The following is a 17,996-nucleotide window of genomic DNA, read 5'->3' on the forward strand; positions in this document are numbered from 1 at the left end:
GCGCCGTTTTGGGTAGGAAAAGCTGAAAAAGTTGAAAACAAATGACACGTTACCGCAAGCGCTGTTCAAATATTAAAAAATATGATTAAAAAACTAAGTACTCTAATTTTTAATCCGTTTAAATATTTGTAATCATATTTTCTAATATTTAAACAGCTTGGCTTGCGAGAACGTGTCGTCTGTCTTTTACCTTCTCATCTTTTCCTACCCAAAATGGCGCCGTTTTTAAGGTGCTGCAAAGTGCTTCTTCACGGAACAACCGTGAAGAAGTTTCTCTCTTCTTTTCTTTTTTTTTAATCGGCAGCACTGGTATAGATTGTTGGAAATTAAGTTCTTCAACTGGATTCATATGTTTTTTAGTTGGTCGTTTTGAGTTACCATGGTTTGGATTTTGTACTGAATAATGGCTTTTAGTTTTCCTTTGCACGAAAAGGCTTTAAAGTTATACTATCGGTAAATCATTTACGTATGTAAAACGAAAAATAAACCTTTTTCAAATCATTTGAATTTTAGAAGATTGGATTTTCAATTGAATTGGAATCTTCCAAACCTACCGTCACAGAAATTTTTGGGTGTAATTAAATTGGATATCACGTGGCGGTATCCAACTCGGATGGGAGGAGCTCTCCAGCCTTCTTCCCCATTCCCTTGGCCTAGGACAGAAATTTTCAATTTACCTTTTAAAGTCTCTAAACTCTAAAGTGAAAATGTATCCATAGTAGTATAATCAAAACAAAAAGGTTTATAAAGTTAGCAGCATTTGCTCAAAAAGAGCTCACATTGAAATAACCAAACTTAGAAACATCTTAGCAACTCATCAAATTTTGGCCCTTGGTAATCAAAACTATCAACTTTTTGCCAATAATCAAATTTAATTGTCTTCACATTTTCTCAATTAAGTATACCATCATTACACAAAAAATTTCTTTCTTCCATTTTCAACATGTTTATAACATAAATACTTTTAAAAACAGTTTTTATTTTTTTGCAAAAACAGTTTTTTTACACTTTTTTTTTATATTAAAACTGTTTTTCCCCATTTTTTTAAACAATGTTTTTATTAAAACTTTTTTTCAAAAACTGTTCTTTTGAAAGAAAAAACTTTTTCTATTCAAAAACTGTTTTTTTAACTTTTTCCAGAAAACTGTTTTTTTTTAATCAAAGTTTTCAAAAAACTATTTTCTCTTTTTCTAATAACCTATTTTATTAGTTTGAAAACTATTTAAAAAAAATTATTTTCTATGTCACAATTTCTAGATTTTTATAAGTTAAAAAGGTGATGTGGCAAGTTTTGGTTATTCAATTTTGATTGTACTACTGTGAACAGAACATTGCTAAACCTTTAAATGATGAATAACGAAAAGATAATGTGGCAACTTTTGATTATCCACTTTTGATTATTCCATTGTGGATGCTCTTACTGATGTTTTGTTACTTGCAACTGGTAAGTAATCATCAAACCCCCAAATGGAAGGATATTCTTTTTGTTTGTTTGCTTCTTCTTTTTTGCTTTGACTTATTTTTTCACACATTTAATTTACAAATTAAGTGCAAAATGGAGAAAAGGCAACTCTTTTACTTTCCAAAAGTTGCATGTATTTTTATTCAAAAAGGAGAAAACTTTAGATACAACAATTATTGGTAATATATCCTCGTTTCACATGGGATGAGACCTACAGATGCATATTTTTAACATTCATTTATAATGAAAAATAAGTCACGCCCCAAATTAGAGTCGGTTTATTGAATGATAAACACGATTCGATCACGTATAAATTGATATTTGATCACCATAACTTTTAGCACGATTACAACTCTTAATGTGTTCTACACGATTAGTTACCATTCAAGTAGGTCCGGGATGAACCCCAATGTCCAAACTGGATTACTTTGTGTTTAGGGTCATACCTGCTTGTCCCCCTCTAATTTGAAGCGAGTTACTAACGTTTTCGATTATCAAAGTGAATTCTAGAAGAGCCCAAATGTTCTCAAGAGGACAATTCACTTTCAAAGGGGCAAGAGGATCCTCCCGCTAAATTAATGGTAATCATTAATCAAACAACAAATATTTTGTGTATTAACTTTTATAATAAATGAAAAATTAATTTTCACTCTTCATTCCTTGCACTCCTTTTTTTTTCTTCGACTCTTTATCTGTGAAATTCAATCTAGTTTTATTTAACTAGTAGTACTTTTTTAGACATGAACAGAGATATTTATAATTTTAAATTAACAAGATAAAATATAATATAAGAATGCAAGTAGATATATGGTTAGAGCATCTTCTGCCTTTACTCTTTGGTAAAGTTTTCATTCAAATTTTAAGGAATTAATCGAGTAAAAGCTTTATTTTTTGTGAAACACATTAAATGGACAAATTAAAAGGCAAGCATAACTTTGAGTAAATGTTTCATTAACATCATAGTTGTAAATTTGATAGGGAAGAAATAACCTTAAAGAATTTGAATTAAAATTTGAGTCTCCCTCAATTTCAGCAAAACTCAATAATCAATTTGAATAAGTTTGATTATTGGAATTGATTATTTTAAGGGGTTTTACCTAAATTTTGATTATGAGTAAAGAAACAAGGGTATAATTTTGAGTACATTATTTTCATTTGTTATGAAACGCTCTAGTGGACAATCCCAAAAAATCTAACGCCAATTTAAGTACAATCTTCATTAATAACACGATTTTAAATTTGAGAAGGAGAAAATACACTTGCAAAATTTGAGTAAAAAATTCGAATAAAACTCAATTTTAGATTAATTTGTGTCAAGAAACAAAATGTGATTTAATAAATTTTTACTGAACTTTTGTGTTTGAGTAAAAAAGGGGTAACGGAGATGCTCTAACAAAGAAAGGAAATTGATTTCTTGCATTCTTCTTTTTGTTTTTATTCATGTAAATTTACTATATTATCTTTCATTTGCAAAAATATGAACTAGTAAAAGAATAAAATAATAATTTCACATGAATAAAAAAAAAGAAAAAAAGAGGGGGGAGTGTAAGCCTGTAAGGGGTAGGGCTGCAAATGAGCCGAGTTGCTCACGAGTAGTTTGTGGCTCTGCTCGACTCGTCTAATAATCGAGCTGAGTACGAGCTTGAGTTTTAAGCTCATTTACTGAACTAGTCGAGCCCAACACTCAAATGCTCGGCTAGTTAAATAAATTAGTCAAACGCGGCTCGTTAAGGGTTCCACTCATTTTCGAGCCCGAGTTTAGGGCTAGTTAAGTAAACCAGATAAACTTGAATGCTGTTAAGTTCGGTTCGACTCGACTTGACTCGTTTGCAGCTAGGCGTAAAAATCACTTTCCTAAACCAAACCAAACCAAACGCATAAGCAAATCAGAGTGTAGGATTCGGATTCGGATCCGGAGAACGAACCGCCCTTTTTAGAAATCCGTGTCATACATTTACATTACTCCATTCGTCAAAGAAGGAACCTCTCTCTCGCTCTTCCATTCGCTCCAAACATGGGGAAGCACGGAAGCAGCAAGAGCAAGCCAGAAACCTCATCCTCACGCAAACGCAGAAGAAGTCGACCAGACTCCGACTTGGACTCCGCATCTGAGTCCGACGCGGACAGCCAGGACTCCCCGCCGCAGCGGAGTCGCAGCCGCGGCAGCCGACGGCGCCGCGATTCCGACGATTCCGAGGACAGCGACGATGGCAGGACGAGGAAGAGATCGTCTTCCAAGAAGATTACGGATGGTGACGTTGCCGAGTACCTTGCCAAGAAAGCTCAGAAGAAGGTACCGTTAGTAGGATTCAATTGCTTCTTCTTTTTTAACCCCTCCTTTTTTAAGTGTTTGGTTTTTAGGGTTTGCGCTTTTTAGTGGTTGTGTTGAAGTTTGGTGATTTTTTTAGGCACTTAAAGTCGCAAAGAAATTGAAGCCGGTGTCTGGTTATTTAAACGATTCCAACCCCTTTGGTGATTCAAATCTCAACGAAAAGTAAGTCTATTTACTTCGGTTTATTTGTTGTAATGCTATGGAAACAACAACGGGCCACAACACCAATCACATCTGCCTACATGGCACCACATGATTGGTGGTTGCAAAGTTGTTGTTCTCTCACTATCAACAATGCAGTGCCATGAAGGCGGGTGTGGTTGGTGTTGTGTCCCTAAAATTAGATGCATCTATATTCTATAGGCCTATATGTGAACCGATATACGGAGTCCATGTTGACAAGGAAGTGCATATTACCTTATTAATGTTGAGACTTGAAAGGTGTAGATTTTAATTTGAATATAGAAGTTATGCTTTATGGAGTCCATTGTAGTTTTCTTTTCTTTTGCTCGGCAAGAGTTCTCAATTCTAGTGTAGATTTTAGTTGATGTGGGTGGAAACATATGTTTGACTGACTGACTTATTATGAGACAACTGACTGACTTTATTATGAGACAACTGACTGGCTTTATTATGAGACAATACATATTTGTAATGACTCAAACCCGAACATAAAATCTTGCACTGGAGTTCTTCTATTTAGATTTTTAAGTACTTGTGCCATGTTTTGGCAACTGGGACAGGGAGAAGGGACAAACAGCTGGGACGAAGGATCCCAAGCCGGTGTTTCAGGGATCAACAGACGTGGGCTTTTTTAGGCATTACTAAGACTAAGAGATGAGGCAGCATGAGTCTATATCTATAAGTACAAAAGGAGTGCGAGTGGCTTACCTGCTTTATAAGTAGCATTAGGCAACTGGAATGTATAAAGGAACATAGTTTGTAGTTGGATTATGTGGGTGCTTTTTACCCTTCAGCCGCATTGGAAACAGGATCACCCTGGTTGATTTAGATACTAGAGGTTTAGTAGTAGATGATAGGAAATCTCACAATTCCCAAGATAGGAACTGTAATTTATGAGAAATATAAAAAAGCTTACGTTTGCTTAGATGTTGCGTTCTGAGGTAATTTGAGGTGAAATTCTATGGTTAGTAATGCTGAACAGGAGTAAGGCTAGTAGAGAAAGGTCGAATGTTTACAAAAAGTGGAAAATGCCATCGCTATACCTAGCAGCTAGCATGAAGTTCCAAAATTCAGTGCTTCAATGCTATGCTATTTGGGGCGCCATTTGTACCTATAGGCTATAGAAAATCTTGGTGCCAATTGTAGCTTAAGATTACTAGGTAAAAGTCACCAGGACTCTCTCTCTCTCTCTCTCTCTCTCTCTCTCTCTCTCTCTCTCTCTCTCTCTCTCTCTCTCGATGGGACCCAGAAATAGCATCATCAATTTTCTTTAATGAAAAGGTTAGACTGAATAGAATCACACCTCTCTCTCTCTCTCTCTCTCTCTCTCTCTCTCTCTCTCTCTCTCTCTCTCTCTCTCGATGGGACCCAGAAATAGCATCATCAATTTTCTTTAATGAAAAGGTTAGACTGAATAGAATCACACCATTGGAACAAAAATCCTATAGCATGGAAATTCGACATGATTTATTTGTTTCTATGTTATAGCAATAGCTAGCCAAATAGCATGTCAACCATTGGAGCTCTGACAGGTTCATAATTTAAAAAAAGAATGGAGGAAAAGCAGGTGACAGTGATAGAAGCCACTACTAGAAGGCCTTAAGTTTCACACTTACCCTTTGGTTGCATGATACGATCCAAGGAAGCCATAACTTGCTGAAAAGTTCTGTCGAAGTTGTGAAAGAGAGTTTTATGTCCATATTTCACCAATTAGGAATTTTCAACTAAAATATCGCGACTTTTGGTTATTACTTGCTAAATTTGATAAACCATATTTCATAGTTAACTTAATGACAGAAGTCACACAACTAAATATTCCTGGATGATAATAGAACTTGTGCTGAAAACTTATTTGTCAAGAACTTGGAATATTCACAGTATTTCAAATGGCAGGTTAACCCATGAACAAGGAAATAACCTACTATTTGTTATACTTTAATTCTGAATTCTTGTATATTCCCTTTACTGTAGTGTATGCATAAGCCTTGATTTGTAGATTCCAAAATGAGTGATATTTTTCTATTTACTTTACCTCACTGCCCTTGGAAATCCTAACTCCTTCCATAGGCTAAACTTCCTGTCTGGTGATACGATAATAAACAAGAGATAAAGATGAAATATCGCTAAGATGTAATCTACTATTCTTCTATTTGGATAAAATGATTGTTGAAAATATCGGGTTTGCAGATTTGTATGGCGAAAGAAGATTGAGCGGGATATTTCTCAAGGTGTGCCACTTGACATGTATTCAATGAAAGCTGAGAAAATGAAGCAAAGAGAAAGGATGGTATGTTGTCACATGTCAATATGCTCTCTGTATATTGTTTTTATGTGTTTTCAACTTTTTCTTGTTCTACACTTGGGCCTTAGTTCGTATGTAAAGATAGTAAGATACCTATATAAAATTGAGAACTGAAAAGGGAACAAATTGTCAAGAAAAAAAATGACGTCAAAATGTTGTGATGAAAAACATATGATCCCACAAAGTCAGCTTTGGCTTTGCTTTCGTTGCACTTCTATCTTTAAGGCTAAAGTTGTGGCACTGAGCCTTTTATGGCTACTGAGTTTCAACCTTGTCTTCCAAAACATATGGGATATGGCGAAGTGTACATTGATATTTCCATTTTATTTTATAGGTGAGCTGAACCTTTGGTCTTTAAAGTTGCTTTTGTGATGAGGACGACAAAAACTAATAAATTGCTAGATGAGGGTATTTTGGTAGTTGCTGAGACTCTAATCTAGAGTTGCATGGTTCGTACAAGGATTGGTAGATCAAGGATCATCCATAGTAGTTTGGTAGTTAAAGGTTCATCATTAATTTAGTGCTTGCATTAATATTCATCTAGAAGCATTAAACACGTGCTAGTAGGTTCAATGCATGCATTTATATCTAGGTTCATTCACACATCTTTTTGGATGTGTTCATTTCATTTAGAGTTCAAGGAATTCAACAAGTCTTTCCCATGGGTTATAAATTGAGATGTAATCTTTCATTTGGAATAGTGTTGATTAATGAATTGAGTTTTACGAGGCTGAGGCCATCGTAATTGGGGCTTGGGCTGCCGTCCTTCCTTGTAGAAACCGCCTGACCCTTGCAGGGGTGAAGCACCTCTTATCTCTCTTTCTTCTTCGAGCACACTCTCCTTCTCACTCTTCCTTTCTTCTTCTAAGCTCACAAATAATAATATTCTTATTTCCCCACCCAAAACAACCACGATTCTTATTATAGGAGGCAATATTCTGCGTGTCCTAAAACCGTCCTACATCATTTTGTGTATGCCTTTCAGTTTTCAAATCGGGCGCACCCCTTGGCATCTCTTTTAATAGAGGCTTAGCTCTAAAATAAAGGGGGAAAAAATGTTTGTGGGCGTGTCTCATGCATACATTGCACTGTTGTTCTCTTAGGATTTTAGTTTGAAAATGATCATTGTCCTGAGTTATTCAATTATACATAACTTTTGTCGAACTATGCTTACAAGTCCAATTTAATGGTGATTGGTAAAGTGCTTTACATCAAGAAATATGGTTTGTAAGGCAGGACTCTCGTGTCTACATTTCTCTTTCTCTGTCTTCTTCCCTTAGTTATGAAGTTCGATTTCTAGAGAACTTTGATTTGTAGGTCCAGGAGGCCCATAAGTTTGAACAACTGCCAATAGTCAAGTTTTTTGTATGCATAGTATAAAGAGGGTTGCTTGTGAATTAACTAACTGGTGAAGAGCTGGTTATTGGGTTATCTGGACTTAGTCTTTCGAAGAAATGATCTGAGCTGGAGATCTTAGTTGGAGTGTGTTCAGTAGACGAGCTGGGTGCAAGGTGGCCTATTCTTGGCTTTGTTTGGGACTGTGAACATGGAACTTATACAATAACAGAACCCATGTAGTCCCCAATCATTGGGGGTATGGGCGGGGGAGGATTGGGGACAGACCTAACCTTCAGCAATATGCACAAAATGGCTGCCCTCAGAATACCACTGCAGTGGGCTCCCCTATACCTGTTTTGCTGAACATGGAACTTATAGATAAAATTTTCTTTAACATTTCATGATAGTTGTTATAGTTTTAGTTAGTCAAAGCTACATGACATTCATATTCACTGAAAAGAAATAGAAGAGAAGCAGGAAGAAAAACCTAGTGGAAAAAGGTTATAGCATACACTAATTGGTTGCCGCAGCTTCAACTGGGTTGTCAGTTTGTGCTTTTGCTGATGTTAATTTTTAATATAATATTGCAGGCAGAGATTGAGAAAGTGAAAAAGAGAAGGGAGGAGAGGGCTATTGAAAAAGCACAGCATGAGGAGGAAATGGTATGTCTGGATGGCCTGTTTATGTACTAGTTCTTTGTTGAATTGTTTGTGGGAAGAATTGTTGGTAATTTCTGAGCGGAAAGTCAAATGAAGTTGATTTAGTAAGTTCTGTGGGATCGAGTTCAAGAATACTTTGACGTGGAATAACTCTATCTTTCTTTTCAGGCATTATTGGCAAGGGAACGTGCTCGTGCAGAGTTCCAAGATTGGGAAAAAAAAGAAGAAGAGGTACTGCACTGATTTCAACATTTTAGTCCTTTCTCATTTTTCTCTTTCATGGTTTAACACATGGTAGTTTTGTTGTTTTCCCTTCTTATGGCTTTATGTCTGTCCTTTGGCTTCTGTTCCTTATATGCTGATTTCTAACATCTTTCGTGTGCAGTTTCATTTTGATCAAAGCAAATTTAGGTCAGAGATTCGTTTGAGAGAAGGGCGTACAAAGCCCATCGATGTTCTTTCCAAGCAGCTGAATCCTTCAGATGATTTTGATATAGAAATTAACGAACCTTACATGGTTTTCAAGGTAAAGTCAGGTGTATATCAAAGTTGTTATATTTACTGATGCAAAATGTTTTCCACATTTGTTTATTTTCCTTTTCCTTTCTTTTGGTGTTTAACTTGTAAGATGTAGATGAAGAGGACTCGTCAAGGAAAGATAGATGTGAAAAAGGTTCATGCTTATAACTATACTAGGAGTAAGAAAAGTAAACGTTAGTTCCCACTTTGGATGGTGGGACTTGAACTCCCCTCCTCCTCCACCAAATTGAGTTCACTCCTTGGTTGGGGCTTGAACTCCCCACAACGTCTAACACTGGCACTGGAGTGTGGCACCTATTGGCCCATTGGGCTGCAAGAGAAGAGGAACAGACACTGGTGCATAATTCATACACTTGATTGCCGTTGATGAGCATTTTCATTGGCTCGAAAATTGTCATGTGATTGTTGTTTTGGACTCCCCTTTCTACTTGATGAATTTCATTTGCTTTCTTCAGTTCCCTTTCTATAAAAAATAGCTTTTGTTCTCTCAATGAAGTAAAATGATGAAAGTATGGACGACTTCTTGTGTATTTCAGCTATGCATATTGTATATAGGTAGCATTTTGCGTTTGTTTTGTGCATTTTTGGCTAGTACTTCGACTATTGTCTATTTGTTTTTTTTGTCTCATTGTTTTTATTTGTCTGCAGGGTTTGACAGTAAGAGAAATGGAAGAACTTCGGGAGGACATAAAAATGCATCTTGATTTAGATAGGGCTACTCCTACGCATATAGAGTATTGGGAGGTATTCTGTCCCTTCTCCTCATTGTTTTAGTGTCAGTTGTAGTTGTCACCTCTCCGTATGCAATATTTCTGCATGTTTTTTTAGCTGCTATTGCTAGATTTTCCAGAACTTTTTTTTTTCAAAGGTGTCGATTTGGTTCTAAAAGTATCAACATTTTAGAATGTATGCTTTAAATATTCCAAAAAATCTTTAGTTTCGGAAAGGCTTCACTTTGGATTCATGAGGCTCAGACATCGTATGTGTGGATGTGCATGGTAAAGAGAGTGATGGCCATCCGTCAACCTGGAAACTTTGAGGTGAAGGGGAACCTAGGCTAAGTGAGAGAGATTTCCAGGTCAAGAGTATCATGAGTGGGATAAGGAGAGTTATGTTAAGGCTTCCTGCTTGGGCGTGCTTTCCTTGTATCCAATAGTGGGGGAAAAAAATAATGCTCTGGAGTGCAAGGCTGGTGGAAGACCTTGCATTGAGGATCTCGAATTTTCTATGACCATTTAAGACCTTTTCTTCATTGCATGTCTTACTCAAGCATTTTCACCATTAGAAGTAGCCTCTTTATCAAAGGAACTTATATTTTAGGTTTAAAGAGAGCATAGCTTTGTGTTTGTTTTCCTGCTCTTGAGGTGGAGCAGGTCCTCATTTTCTGTAGTTCCTTGATTTTCTAACTTAATTTCCAATCTAATCAACATATTACTGTTGTCCACACAACCATAGAGCTGGAATACATAGTTTCCACCTGTCAAATCTGTGCTTTAACTTCTAACAAATGTCATGCTTATGAAATTTAACAGGCACTGTTGATGGTTTGTGATTGGGAACTAGCTGAAGCTCGAAAAAAAGATGCACTAGATCGAGCTAGAGTGCGTGGAGAACAACCTCCTCCTGAGTTGCTTGCTGAAGAAAGGGGGTTGCATTCAAATATTGAGGCTGATGTTAAGACTATTTTGCAAGGAAAATCTTATGCTGAGTTAGAAGTGCTACAGTCGGAGATTGAGTCAAGGATGCGTTCCGGCACAGCCAAAGTAGTTGAGTATTGGGAAGCTCTTCTTAAACGGCTTCACATCTACAAGGCAAAGGTACATTTAAGTGTTTTTGGCTTGGATTTATTTGGTGGATTATGGATTATTGATTCTCCAGTGGTGGACTACTGGACTGTATGGAAGAAATTATTGATAATTCATTCTCCAATTCTTTTTCTATAAGCCAGAATAAAAAACTCTTACTGGTGAGATTTTGGATTATGGAATAGAAAAACCAACTTGCCCGAACTTTTTATTTAATTACTACCTGCCATTACTAACCACCATCGCCATTTCTCACCAAATAATTGTTATTTTTCACTCCACAATCAGAAATGGCTCCACACATGGGGAAGGGTATGTTCCTCAAATTCACATTCCAAATCTATTTCCAAGATTATACTCCCAAACAACACTGTGTTCCTTAATCTATTGATTAAATCTCTCCCCAGGATTAAAAGCCAGTATCTATATTTTGTAATCAGGAACTAAAATCACCTTAAGAAATATCTGCCAAGAAAGTTATTAGTTTGATTAACAAGCTTAATTTCTCCAATAACAGGCTTGTTTGAGGGAGATTCATACTAAAATGTTGCGGAAGCATTTAGAACGTCTTGAGCACCCATTGGTCGGTGAAGATTACTTGGAACCAGAGCAGGCTTTGAGTCCTGAAGAAGAAGATATTAACCCCGAAGAGAAGGGTACAAACCACTCTCATTTCTCATACATTTGTTTTTCAGATAGTTGCATCTAGGAATATTTGGCTAATAGTCCCTCTACATTATTAGATGCTCAAGCTTTCTCTCCTGAACCCATGCTGGAGGAAGAGACATCTGAGGCTGCAGAAGAGGCTGGATCCTACTCACCGCAGATGTTGCATGGTGATGAAAATGAAGAAGCGATTGACCCCGAAGAGGACAAGGCTATATTGGTAACTTGTCTTGATGTTTTCATTTGCTGTTTTTTCTTATATGTAATTGTGAACAGAGTTGAAGAATTTGCCTGTTCTATGGTAAATTAACAGGAACTGAAACGCAAAGCTGTCTTGGAAGAACAACAGAGACGGATCCAAGAAGCAATGGCTTCAAGGCCAACTCCACAAGATAACTTGGAGATGAAGGCCATAAAAGCAATGGGAGCCATGGAGGAAGGTGATGCTGTTTTTGGCTCGAGTGATGAAGTGAACCTCGATTCACAGGTATCTTGGCTTTTACATTTATGCCACATGTGCATATGTATATCATCTATTTTAATGCAGAGACTGAAGCACAATGGGGCATGGTGTCCCTTGGTTTTTAAAAGCCCCCAGTGTATAGTATGAAATTGGAGCCGAGAAGGATATGAACCAATGGCCCCACTTTTGTGCGCTAAACCCGTTTTATAAGTCAGTTTTTTTTTTTTCTGTAAACATGTTCTTGGCCCCCCTCAAACAGGAAATCGCTTTGTCCCTGTATTCATGGGAATATTTGTATTTTCGTGTCTTTCCTTTTGTAATATGGTCAATGTTCACAGATTACATTGATGTGGATACAGGTGTACTGGTGGCATGACAAGTACCGCCCAAGGAAGCCAAAGTACTTCAACCGTGTTCACACTGGATACGAGTGGAACAAATACAACCAAACTCACTATGATCACGACAACCCACCGCCAAAGATTGTTCAAGGGTACAAGTTCAACATATTCTACCCTGATCTCGTTGACAAAATAAAAGCTCCTACTTATACCATAGATAAGGATGGAGATAGTGCTGAGACTTGCATCATAAGGTTTCATGCTGGGCCACCGTATGAGGATATAGTAAGTCTTCCTTGTCTAGCTTTTAAGTACCTTGTTACTATCACTGTAAACCTAGATGACTCAATTTCCTCCTCTTGTGATGATACAGGCATTCAGGATTGTCAATAAAGAATGGGAATATTCGCACAAGAAGGGGTTCAAGTGCACTTTTGAACGAGGAATTTTGCACGTGTATTTCAACTTCAAAAGATACCGGTATCGCCGCTGAAATGCCGTGGGGGGTGCAAAAGATGTGGTGCCTTGGCTTCTATTCTTTGTCAAATATCAATACGTCTGTTGGTGGCTCTGAAAGCCTGGTCAAATTGGGTTCTGACAAGGCTATTGTCTGTACACTTGATATGGAGTAATTCACTATGGGCAGAAGTTGTTCATGGTTTTCTTTAGAGGACAGCTTGCTGGTTTCACAGGAATCCTGTCATTCCAAGTCATTCGGCATTGGCGGCAAACAGTAGCCAACTTTTAAAGTTGCAACCAACCACGAAGTAGAGTGTATAACGGACCCCTCTGTATTCTAGTTCTCTCTTTTAGTAGTTGGTTGTACTATTTTCCTCTTGAGTGTAAGAAGCTGGTGTAGAAATATCTAACAGCAATGGCGACTTTTTCAGAAAAAAAAAAAACAGCAATGGCGGCTCACTTGTGATACGGATTTTCATTTATTTGTCAATATTGGTACTCATTCCTAGTCACATGAAATCCATTAACTTCTAATGCGATGTGCTAAATAATCTTGAGAGTGAAGGGATGAAGATACTGATTTTTTCAAACTTAGAAAAATTGCAGTATGGGGATTTGGGGCACCATGCCCTCCTCCTGGAACAAAGAGAAAAACCCGCAGTCCACTGGCAAAGTAAAACAGGTCGGAAAAGGTAGTTTGCTTCTGCTTTTGGTGCACCAAATGACAGTAGGGAAGAGAATATGATTGAGTTATCCTTCTACGATTTTGACAGGAGACCTGAACAACCAAACAATAAACAGGATTTGAGTTCCAAATAGATGGAGATATATAAACTATAAAGCATGCCAGAAGGTAAATCTTAAATGTGCTTTTCAGCGCCCAGGTTACGCACCCGAACGGGCTTTGTTTGATGGCCAGTAGCTCAACATCCAACTGAAACATGAAAAGAGTTAGACTGAAAAGGCAGCGGAAGAAGTATAAGAAAAAGGCTCAAGGAACAACACATTGAATTAAAGAAAATGATAGATTAATTTGTGGGAGATTCATATGACAAATGAAAAGTGAAGAGACTAATCATATCGTACAATTACCTCAATTGTTGCGTTTGGGGGAATTTCCTGTACCCCTTTGCTTCCATAAGCTAGCTGAGGAGGAACTATCAGCAATCGCTGCAAGAAATCGATATTTGAACTGTTTATGAAGTACGTAAATCAGGACCCATCCGGATAGCTAATTTAAATTTATCCAAGCTGCACACGGGCAGCAGGATGTTGGACTAACCCAACTTGCCCCTTCTCAAAATACAAAACTGGACTTCTAACACAGAACAAAAAACTGGCCTATAGATTTTCTCATTCTTTTTATTACGTGAGACAAAAGTTGAAATCATGGGAACTTTAAAAACCGGTATACCAGTTTGATACCAAATGGTAATAAGGAATGTGATTCACTTTCCTAAGATTTCGACTCAAGATCAAGCGATGTGGCTGCTTTTTGAACAAGTTAAAAGGATATTGTGCAACAGAATCTCACCTGTCCTCCCACCCGCATGCCTTCAACACCTAAATCCAATCCTTTAAGGACATTCCCTCGCTCTGATTGACCAACATCAAATCCATAAGGCTGCAGGATTTGGAGCAGATAAGCATAATAAAAGAGACGTTATGAAATCTTGAAAAAATACAACAGGACATTTGGGATATTGGATACACAGAAAATTGTCCAATATTCTGAAGACTACTTTGGCCACATCTCTTAATACAGTAACAATGGAGAGTGAAAATTATCCATACGTAACCAGTTTATAATAATCAGAGAAGTGCAGTAGGCATGGGTGTACAGAATGACAATTCTCCAAGCATAGAAATTAGTTTCCTCCACATGGCGATTGAACCAAAGTTTAAATCGAGTGGAATAGCTACTACAGGGGACAGTTAGATGCCTGTGAAGGAAAGAAGAAAGTGATTCTACATGTGGAAGAAACTATTGCCTCCCCATAGAAGTCTTTGCTAGGAGAGAGAGAGAGAGAGAGAGAGAGAGAGAGAGAGAGAGAGAGATATTCCAAGTAATCCAATAATACTCGTTCCTTTGTACATGGTGAAGTAGCCAAGTTTCATGCTGTGGCCAAGTAAGATGGAGGTACAGAACCGATATAGCTGCAAAATGTTGGAATACAATATATTTATGGCAAGCTAGAGGCACAACTACGGGAAGATTTCCCATTTCTTTACCGGGACTATGGAGTTGAAAATGTGGAGAAGAAAATGCGCAGAAGCCAGACAAGAATGCCAGTTGAATGTGAATAAACCTCAAAGAAAAAACGGTCACCAAATTTCACCGGACACAGACATAGATTCGGCTGATCAATGGGAATAACTCATCAAACTCGATTAGTTGCAGTATGAGGCATTGCCAAATAAAATTGATTATCTGTGTAAAAGTGGCCTCAGAAACAAAATCAAGAAAAGATGGAGTGAAGAGAAGGTGCATGAGAGCAATCTTACTGTCCCGCCACTAACACCCATTCCCTGTCTACTTGTCATAAAAGTGATGCCCTTCCATTTAGCAACATAATGTACCTACAGCATGAATTTGAACATCATTCAGGGAAGTTTTCTAGGTCAAAATGATAGCAGGAATAAAAAAATCCTCGCAATGTTAACGAGTAAACAAGGATGAAAATTTGCAGAATAACTCATAAGAGGATTACAGTATCTGATAGACTAGTAATGTCAAGATACGTATTACACCTTTGAGAAACAAATTTCAGAAATTCTATATACTAGTTCCAAGGAAGAAACTTCTGGACCTAGTGGATGCATGAGAATGAGTTTGTACTAAGAGCATTAGAGCAAAACATTATTGGTAACAAATGTACTGTGTGGCGTAGGATAGTTCTTTAAGCTAGTTCAAAGCTTGAAGTTGGGAATTAAAACTTAAATAGGCCACAACCATACTGCAACTCGAGATCCCTTCACAGCTTCAGCTCCACCCCCGACCTTCAAATCATAATACCTGAAGCCATCAGAAATTTGCTTCTTGGTAAACAAATGAAGAATGCACAAACATCAAGAGACGGCTTTAGAATCGAAAGTCATTAGATGGATGTGCATATTATTTTCCATGGAATTGAGTTGAATATGCATATAACTTCAAGAAACCAACAGTTTCTGGTTCTGAACTTCTGAGAATTGCTTATTGCACAATATATACAAGTGCGCTATGAGTATGAGATAATAGAAGTTACATGTAGAAGTGATATGGCCAGTTTAAGCACCATGAGAATGGACATCGGAAGGAAATGAGTAAGTATGAGACAGAGGGTATTAAAGCTCGTTATTGCTTACTGACTTTAAGCCATTAGGAAGGGTGACAAAGTCTTCCTCAGGTATCTTTGCTCCTTTAAGCTGCAGCAAACAAAAGAATTCACTGTACAGCCGATATTACTTATTTAAACGCTATGATGGTCCAATTAAAAGCAATAAAGACTAGGTGAATACATTAGAAGAATCTTACAGCTCTCCTGCTTGTGCTCACTGCACCAGCCATGTCAGAGACACAAATGCCAACAGCTGCGTCATAATAATAGTTCATTAGATAGCTGGAGAACCAATTCGGAAATTAAGAATCAAGACACAAGAGAGGTAAAAAATTGAATGAGTTTTAGGAAAACTAACAAAGCAAGAAGGAGAAAACTGGAGAAGACGACGGCGAATGATACTAAGTCTTGCAACTCGCAGGAAAAATGGAGAACGACCAGACGTATACTGATATACAGATAAGAAACCAATGATGGGTTGGTCAATTTTCGCACATCTCCTATGATCAAATTATTCAAAATCGTGACGGCCACCTGAATTGGAACGAAATTGAACACAGCATTTGATAATCTACGATCCACCATGCAAAGCATGATAGTTTAATACGCAAACGGATAAGCAGATTCAACCATGAAAGGGTATAGGGTAGTTGTTTTCGGGAAATAATTTTTGCACTCCACTTTTTCGAGGTGCCAAACAGTGAAAATGGACAAACAAATCGAGATGGAGGGAGTACCGGGCACAACATGTGACGTGAGCCTTGACCCCCTCTCTTAAACTCCATTCCAATTCTTGGTCTCTCAACCCACAAACACATAGACCCACACAACTAAAGTTCACAATTCAACCAACAATAAAGTGAACCTTCCTTCTAATTAATAGTTTAAGCTTTTAGATGAGTTGGTGGTTAATAATCCATTACTTTCCAGTACTTTCTATATGTGCATAGCTTGGATTCTCAAAACAATTCAATCAAAAGTCCATGAGAAGAATGCAGAAGTCCAAATGCAAGTAATCATATTCACTAAGCAAAAATCCATGAGAGCAGTGGACAAACCTGATGCTATAAAACAACCCACCAATGCCCTCCTTCCGGCGCATTGCAGAGCTAGTGTGGGTCCCTTTGCTGTTTTCTCTGAGGAAGATGAAGAGCAACGACATGACAATTGCGATGCATTCCTGTTCAAGGTTCTCGTCCCTGTTGATTCAAATAATTTCTTGGTATGTTTAACCCATATATACTGATACGTATGAGAGAGAGAGAGAGAGAATTACTTGGGATGGAAAAAGAGTTGAGGGAGGGGTGGATGGAGGTGGGTATGTGATGGTGGTAATGGAGGAGGGAGAGTTCCATAGGGGAATTGGGGGTCAATTGGAGTGGCAGTTATGAAACGAAGGAAATGTACATAAATCAGTTTTCTTGATTTTGTAGAGAGAGAGAGAGAGGTGGGGGGGAGAGAGAGAAGGATAACATTCACAATTTCATCCACATTTGCAAATGGTTCTAATCAAAACCCAAATGAGCATGATCCAATACCATCAACAACAAAAAAAAGTGATGGTGCCTCAAAGTCGTGATCCGGCCCATGGACGAGATCTGGGCCCTGATCGGACATGTGTGATTTTCTTAATCCGAAAACTTTTATTTTTTGGGTTAAGCGGAAGAAGAATACAAATATAAGGATTACATTTAACGGAAAACAACTCCACAATAACTTCAGTAACTATAAGCCCAACTCAACCACTAATTTTATTAGGGGGAGAAAAAATCTCAATCAATTCCACAATCTAAGTCACTTTGGCGGTAACCTATGCGGCGTGTTGCTGTTGAAGGCTTGCAAGCCCTTGTTGGACGGCGGTTTGGCCAGCCACCAAGTATTCAAACGCCCGGGCAGAAGTGCGTCCGGCGGAATTTTCAGCAATGCTTCCTTTGCTTCCGGGAAACTCCTGCAACTTTCTACTTTGCATTCGCGCATCCTTATCACTCCTACTTTGCACATTTAAGCGTTAATCATCTTCCAAGGCTTTAAACACCAATTCATCAAATAATAATGCAAACGGGCTAACAACGCATGAATTAGGAAGTATAATTAGGTGCTTTTTGGCACCTATCAGTTCCTACAAC

The 17,996-nt window shown here is 37.8% G+C and overlaps 2 protein-coding genes across 2 annotated transcripts; one reads left to right on the forward strand and one right to left on the reverse strand.

Moving 5' to 3' along the window:
* Positions 1 to 3,382: 3,382 nt before the first annotated feature.
* LOC131318429 (splicing factor Cactin) lies at positions 3,383 to 13,062 on the forward strand. Its single transcript, XM_058348166.1, has 13 exons — positions 3,383 to 3,755; positions 3,871 to 3,956; positions 6,165 to 6,264; positions 8,208 to 8,279; positions 8,445 to 8,507; positions 8,662 to 8,802; positions 9,465 to 9,560; positions 10,349 to 10,633; positions 11,139 to 11,277; positions 11,365 to 11,507; positions 11,601 to 11,774; positions 12,110 to 12,376; positions 12,465 to 13,062. The coding sequence occupies exons 1-13, from the start codon at positions 3,477 to 3,479 to the stop codon at positions 12,582 to 12,584; spliced, it is 1,965 nt and encodes a 654-aa protein (XP_058204149.1). The 5' UTR covers positions 3,383 to 3,476; the 3' UTR covers positions 12,585 to 13,062.
* On the reverse strand, positions 13,000 to 17,526 carry LOC131318430 (peptidyl-prolyl cis-trans isomerase FKBP16-4, chloroplastic). The gene is made up of 10 exons (XM_058348167.1): positions 17,147 to 17,526; positions 16,929 to 17,069; positions 16,068 to 16,123; positions 15,903 to 15,958; positions 15,509 to 15,566; positions 15,056 to 15,130; positions 14,085 to 14,174; positions 13,643 to 13,720; positions 13,444 to 13,484; positions 13,000 to 13,328 (listed from the first exon to the last, which is right to left on the reverse strand). The coding sequence occupies exons 1-10, from the start codon at positions 17,223 to 17,225 to the stop codon at positions 13,301 to 13,303; spliced, it is 702 nt and encodes a 233-aa protein (XP_058204150.1). The 5' UTR covers positions 17,226 to 17,526; the 3' UTR covers positions 13,000 to 13,300.
* Positions 17,527 to 17,996: the final 470 nt, after the last annotated feature.

Source organism: Rhododendron vialii, chromosome 3a, assembly GCF_030253575.1.
Source record: "Rhododendron vialii isolate Sample 1 chromosome 3a, ASM3025357v1".
Classification (NCBI taxonomy): Eukaryota; Viridiplantae; Streptophyta; class Magnoliopsida; order Ericales; family Ericaceae; genus Rhododendron; species Rhododendron vialii.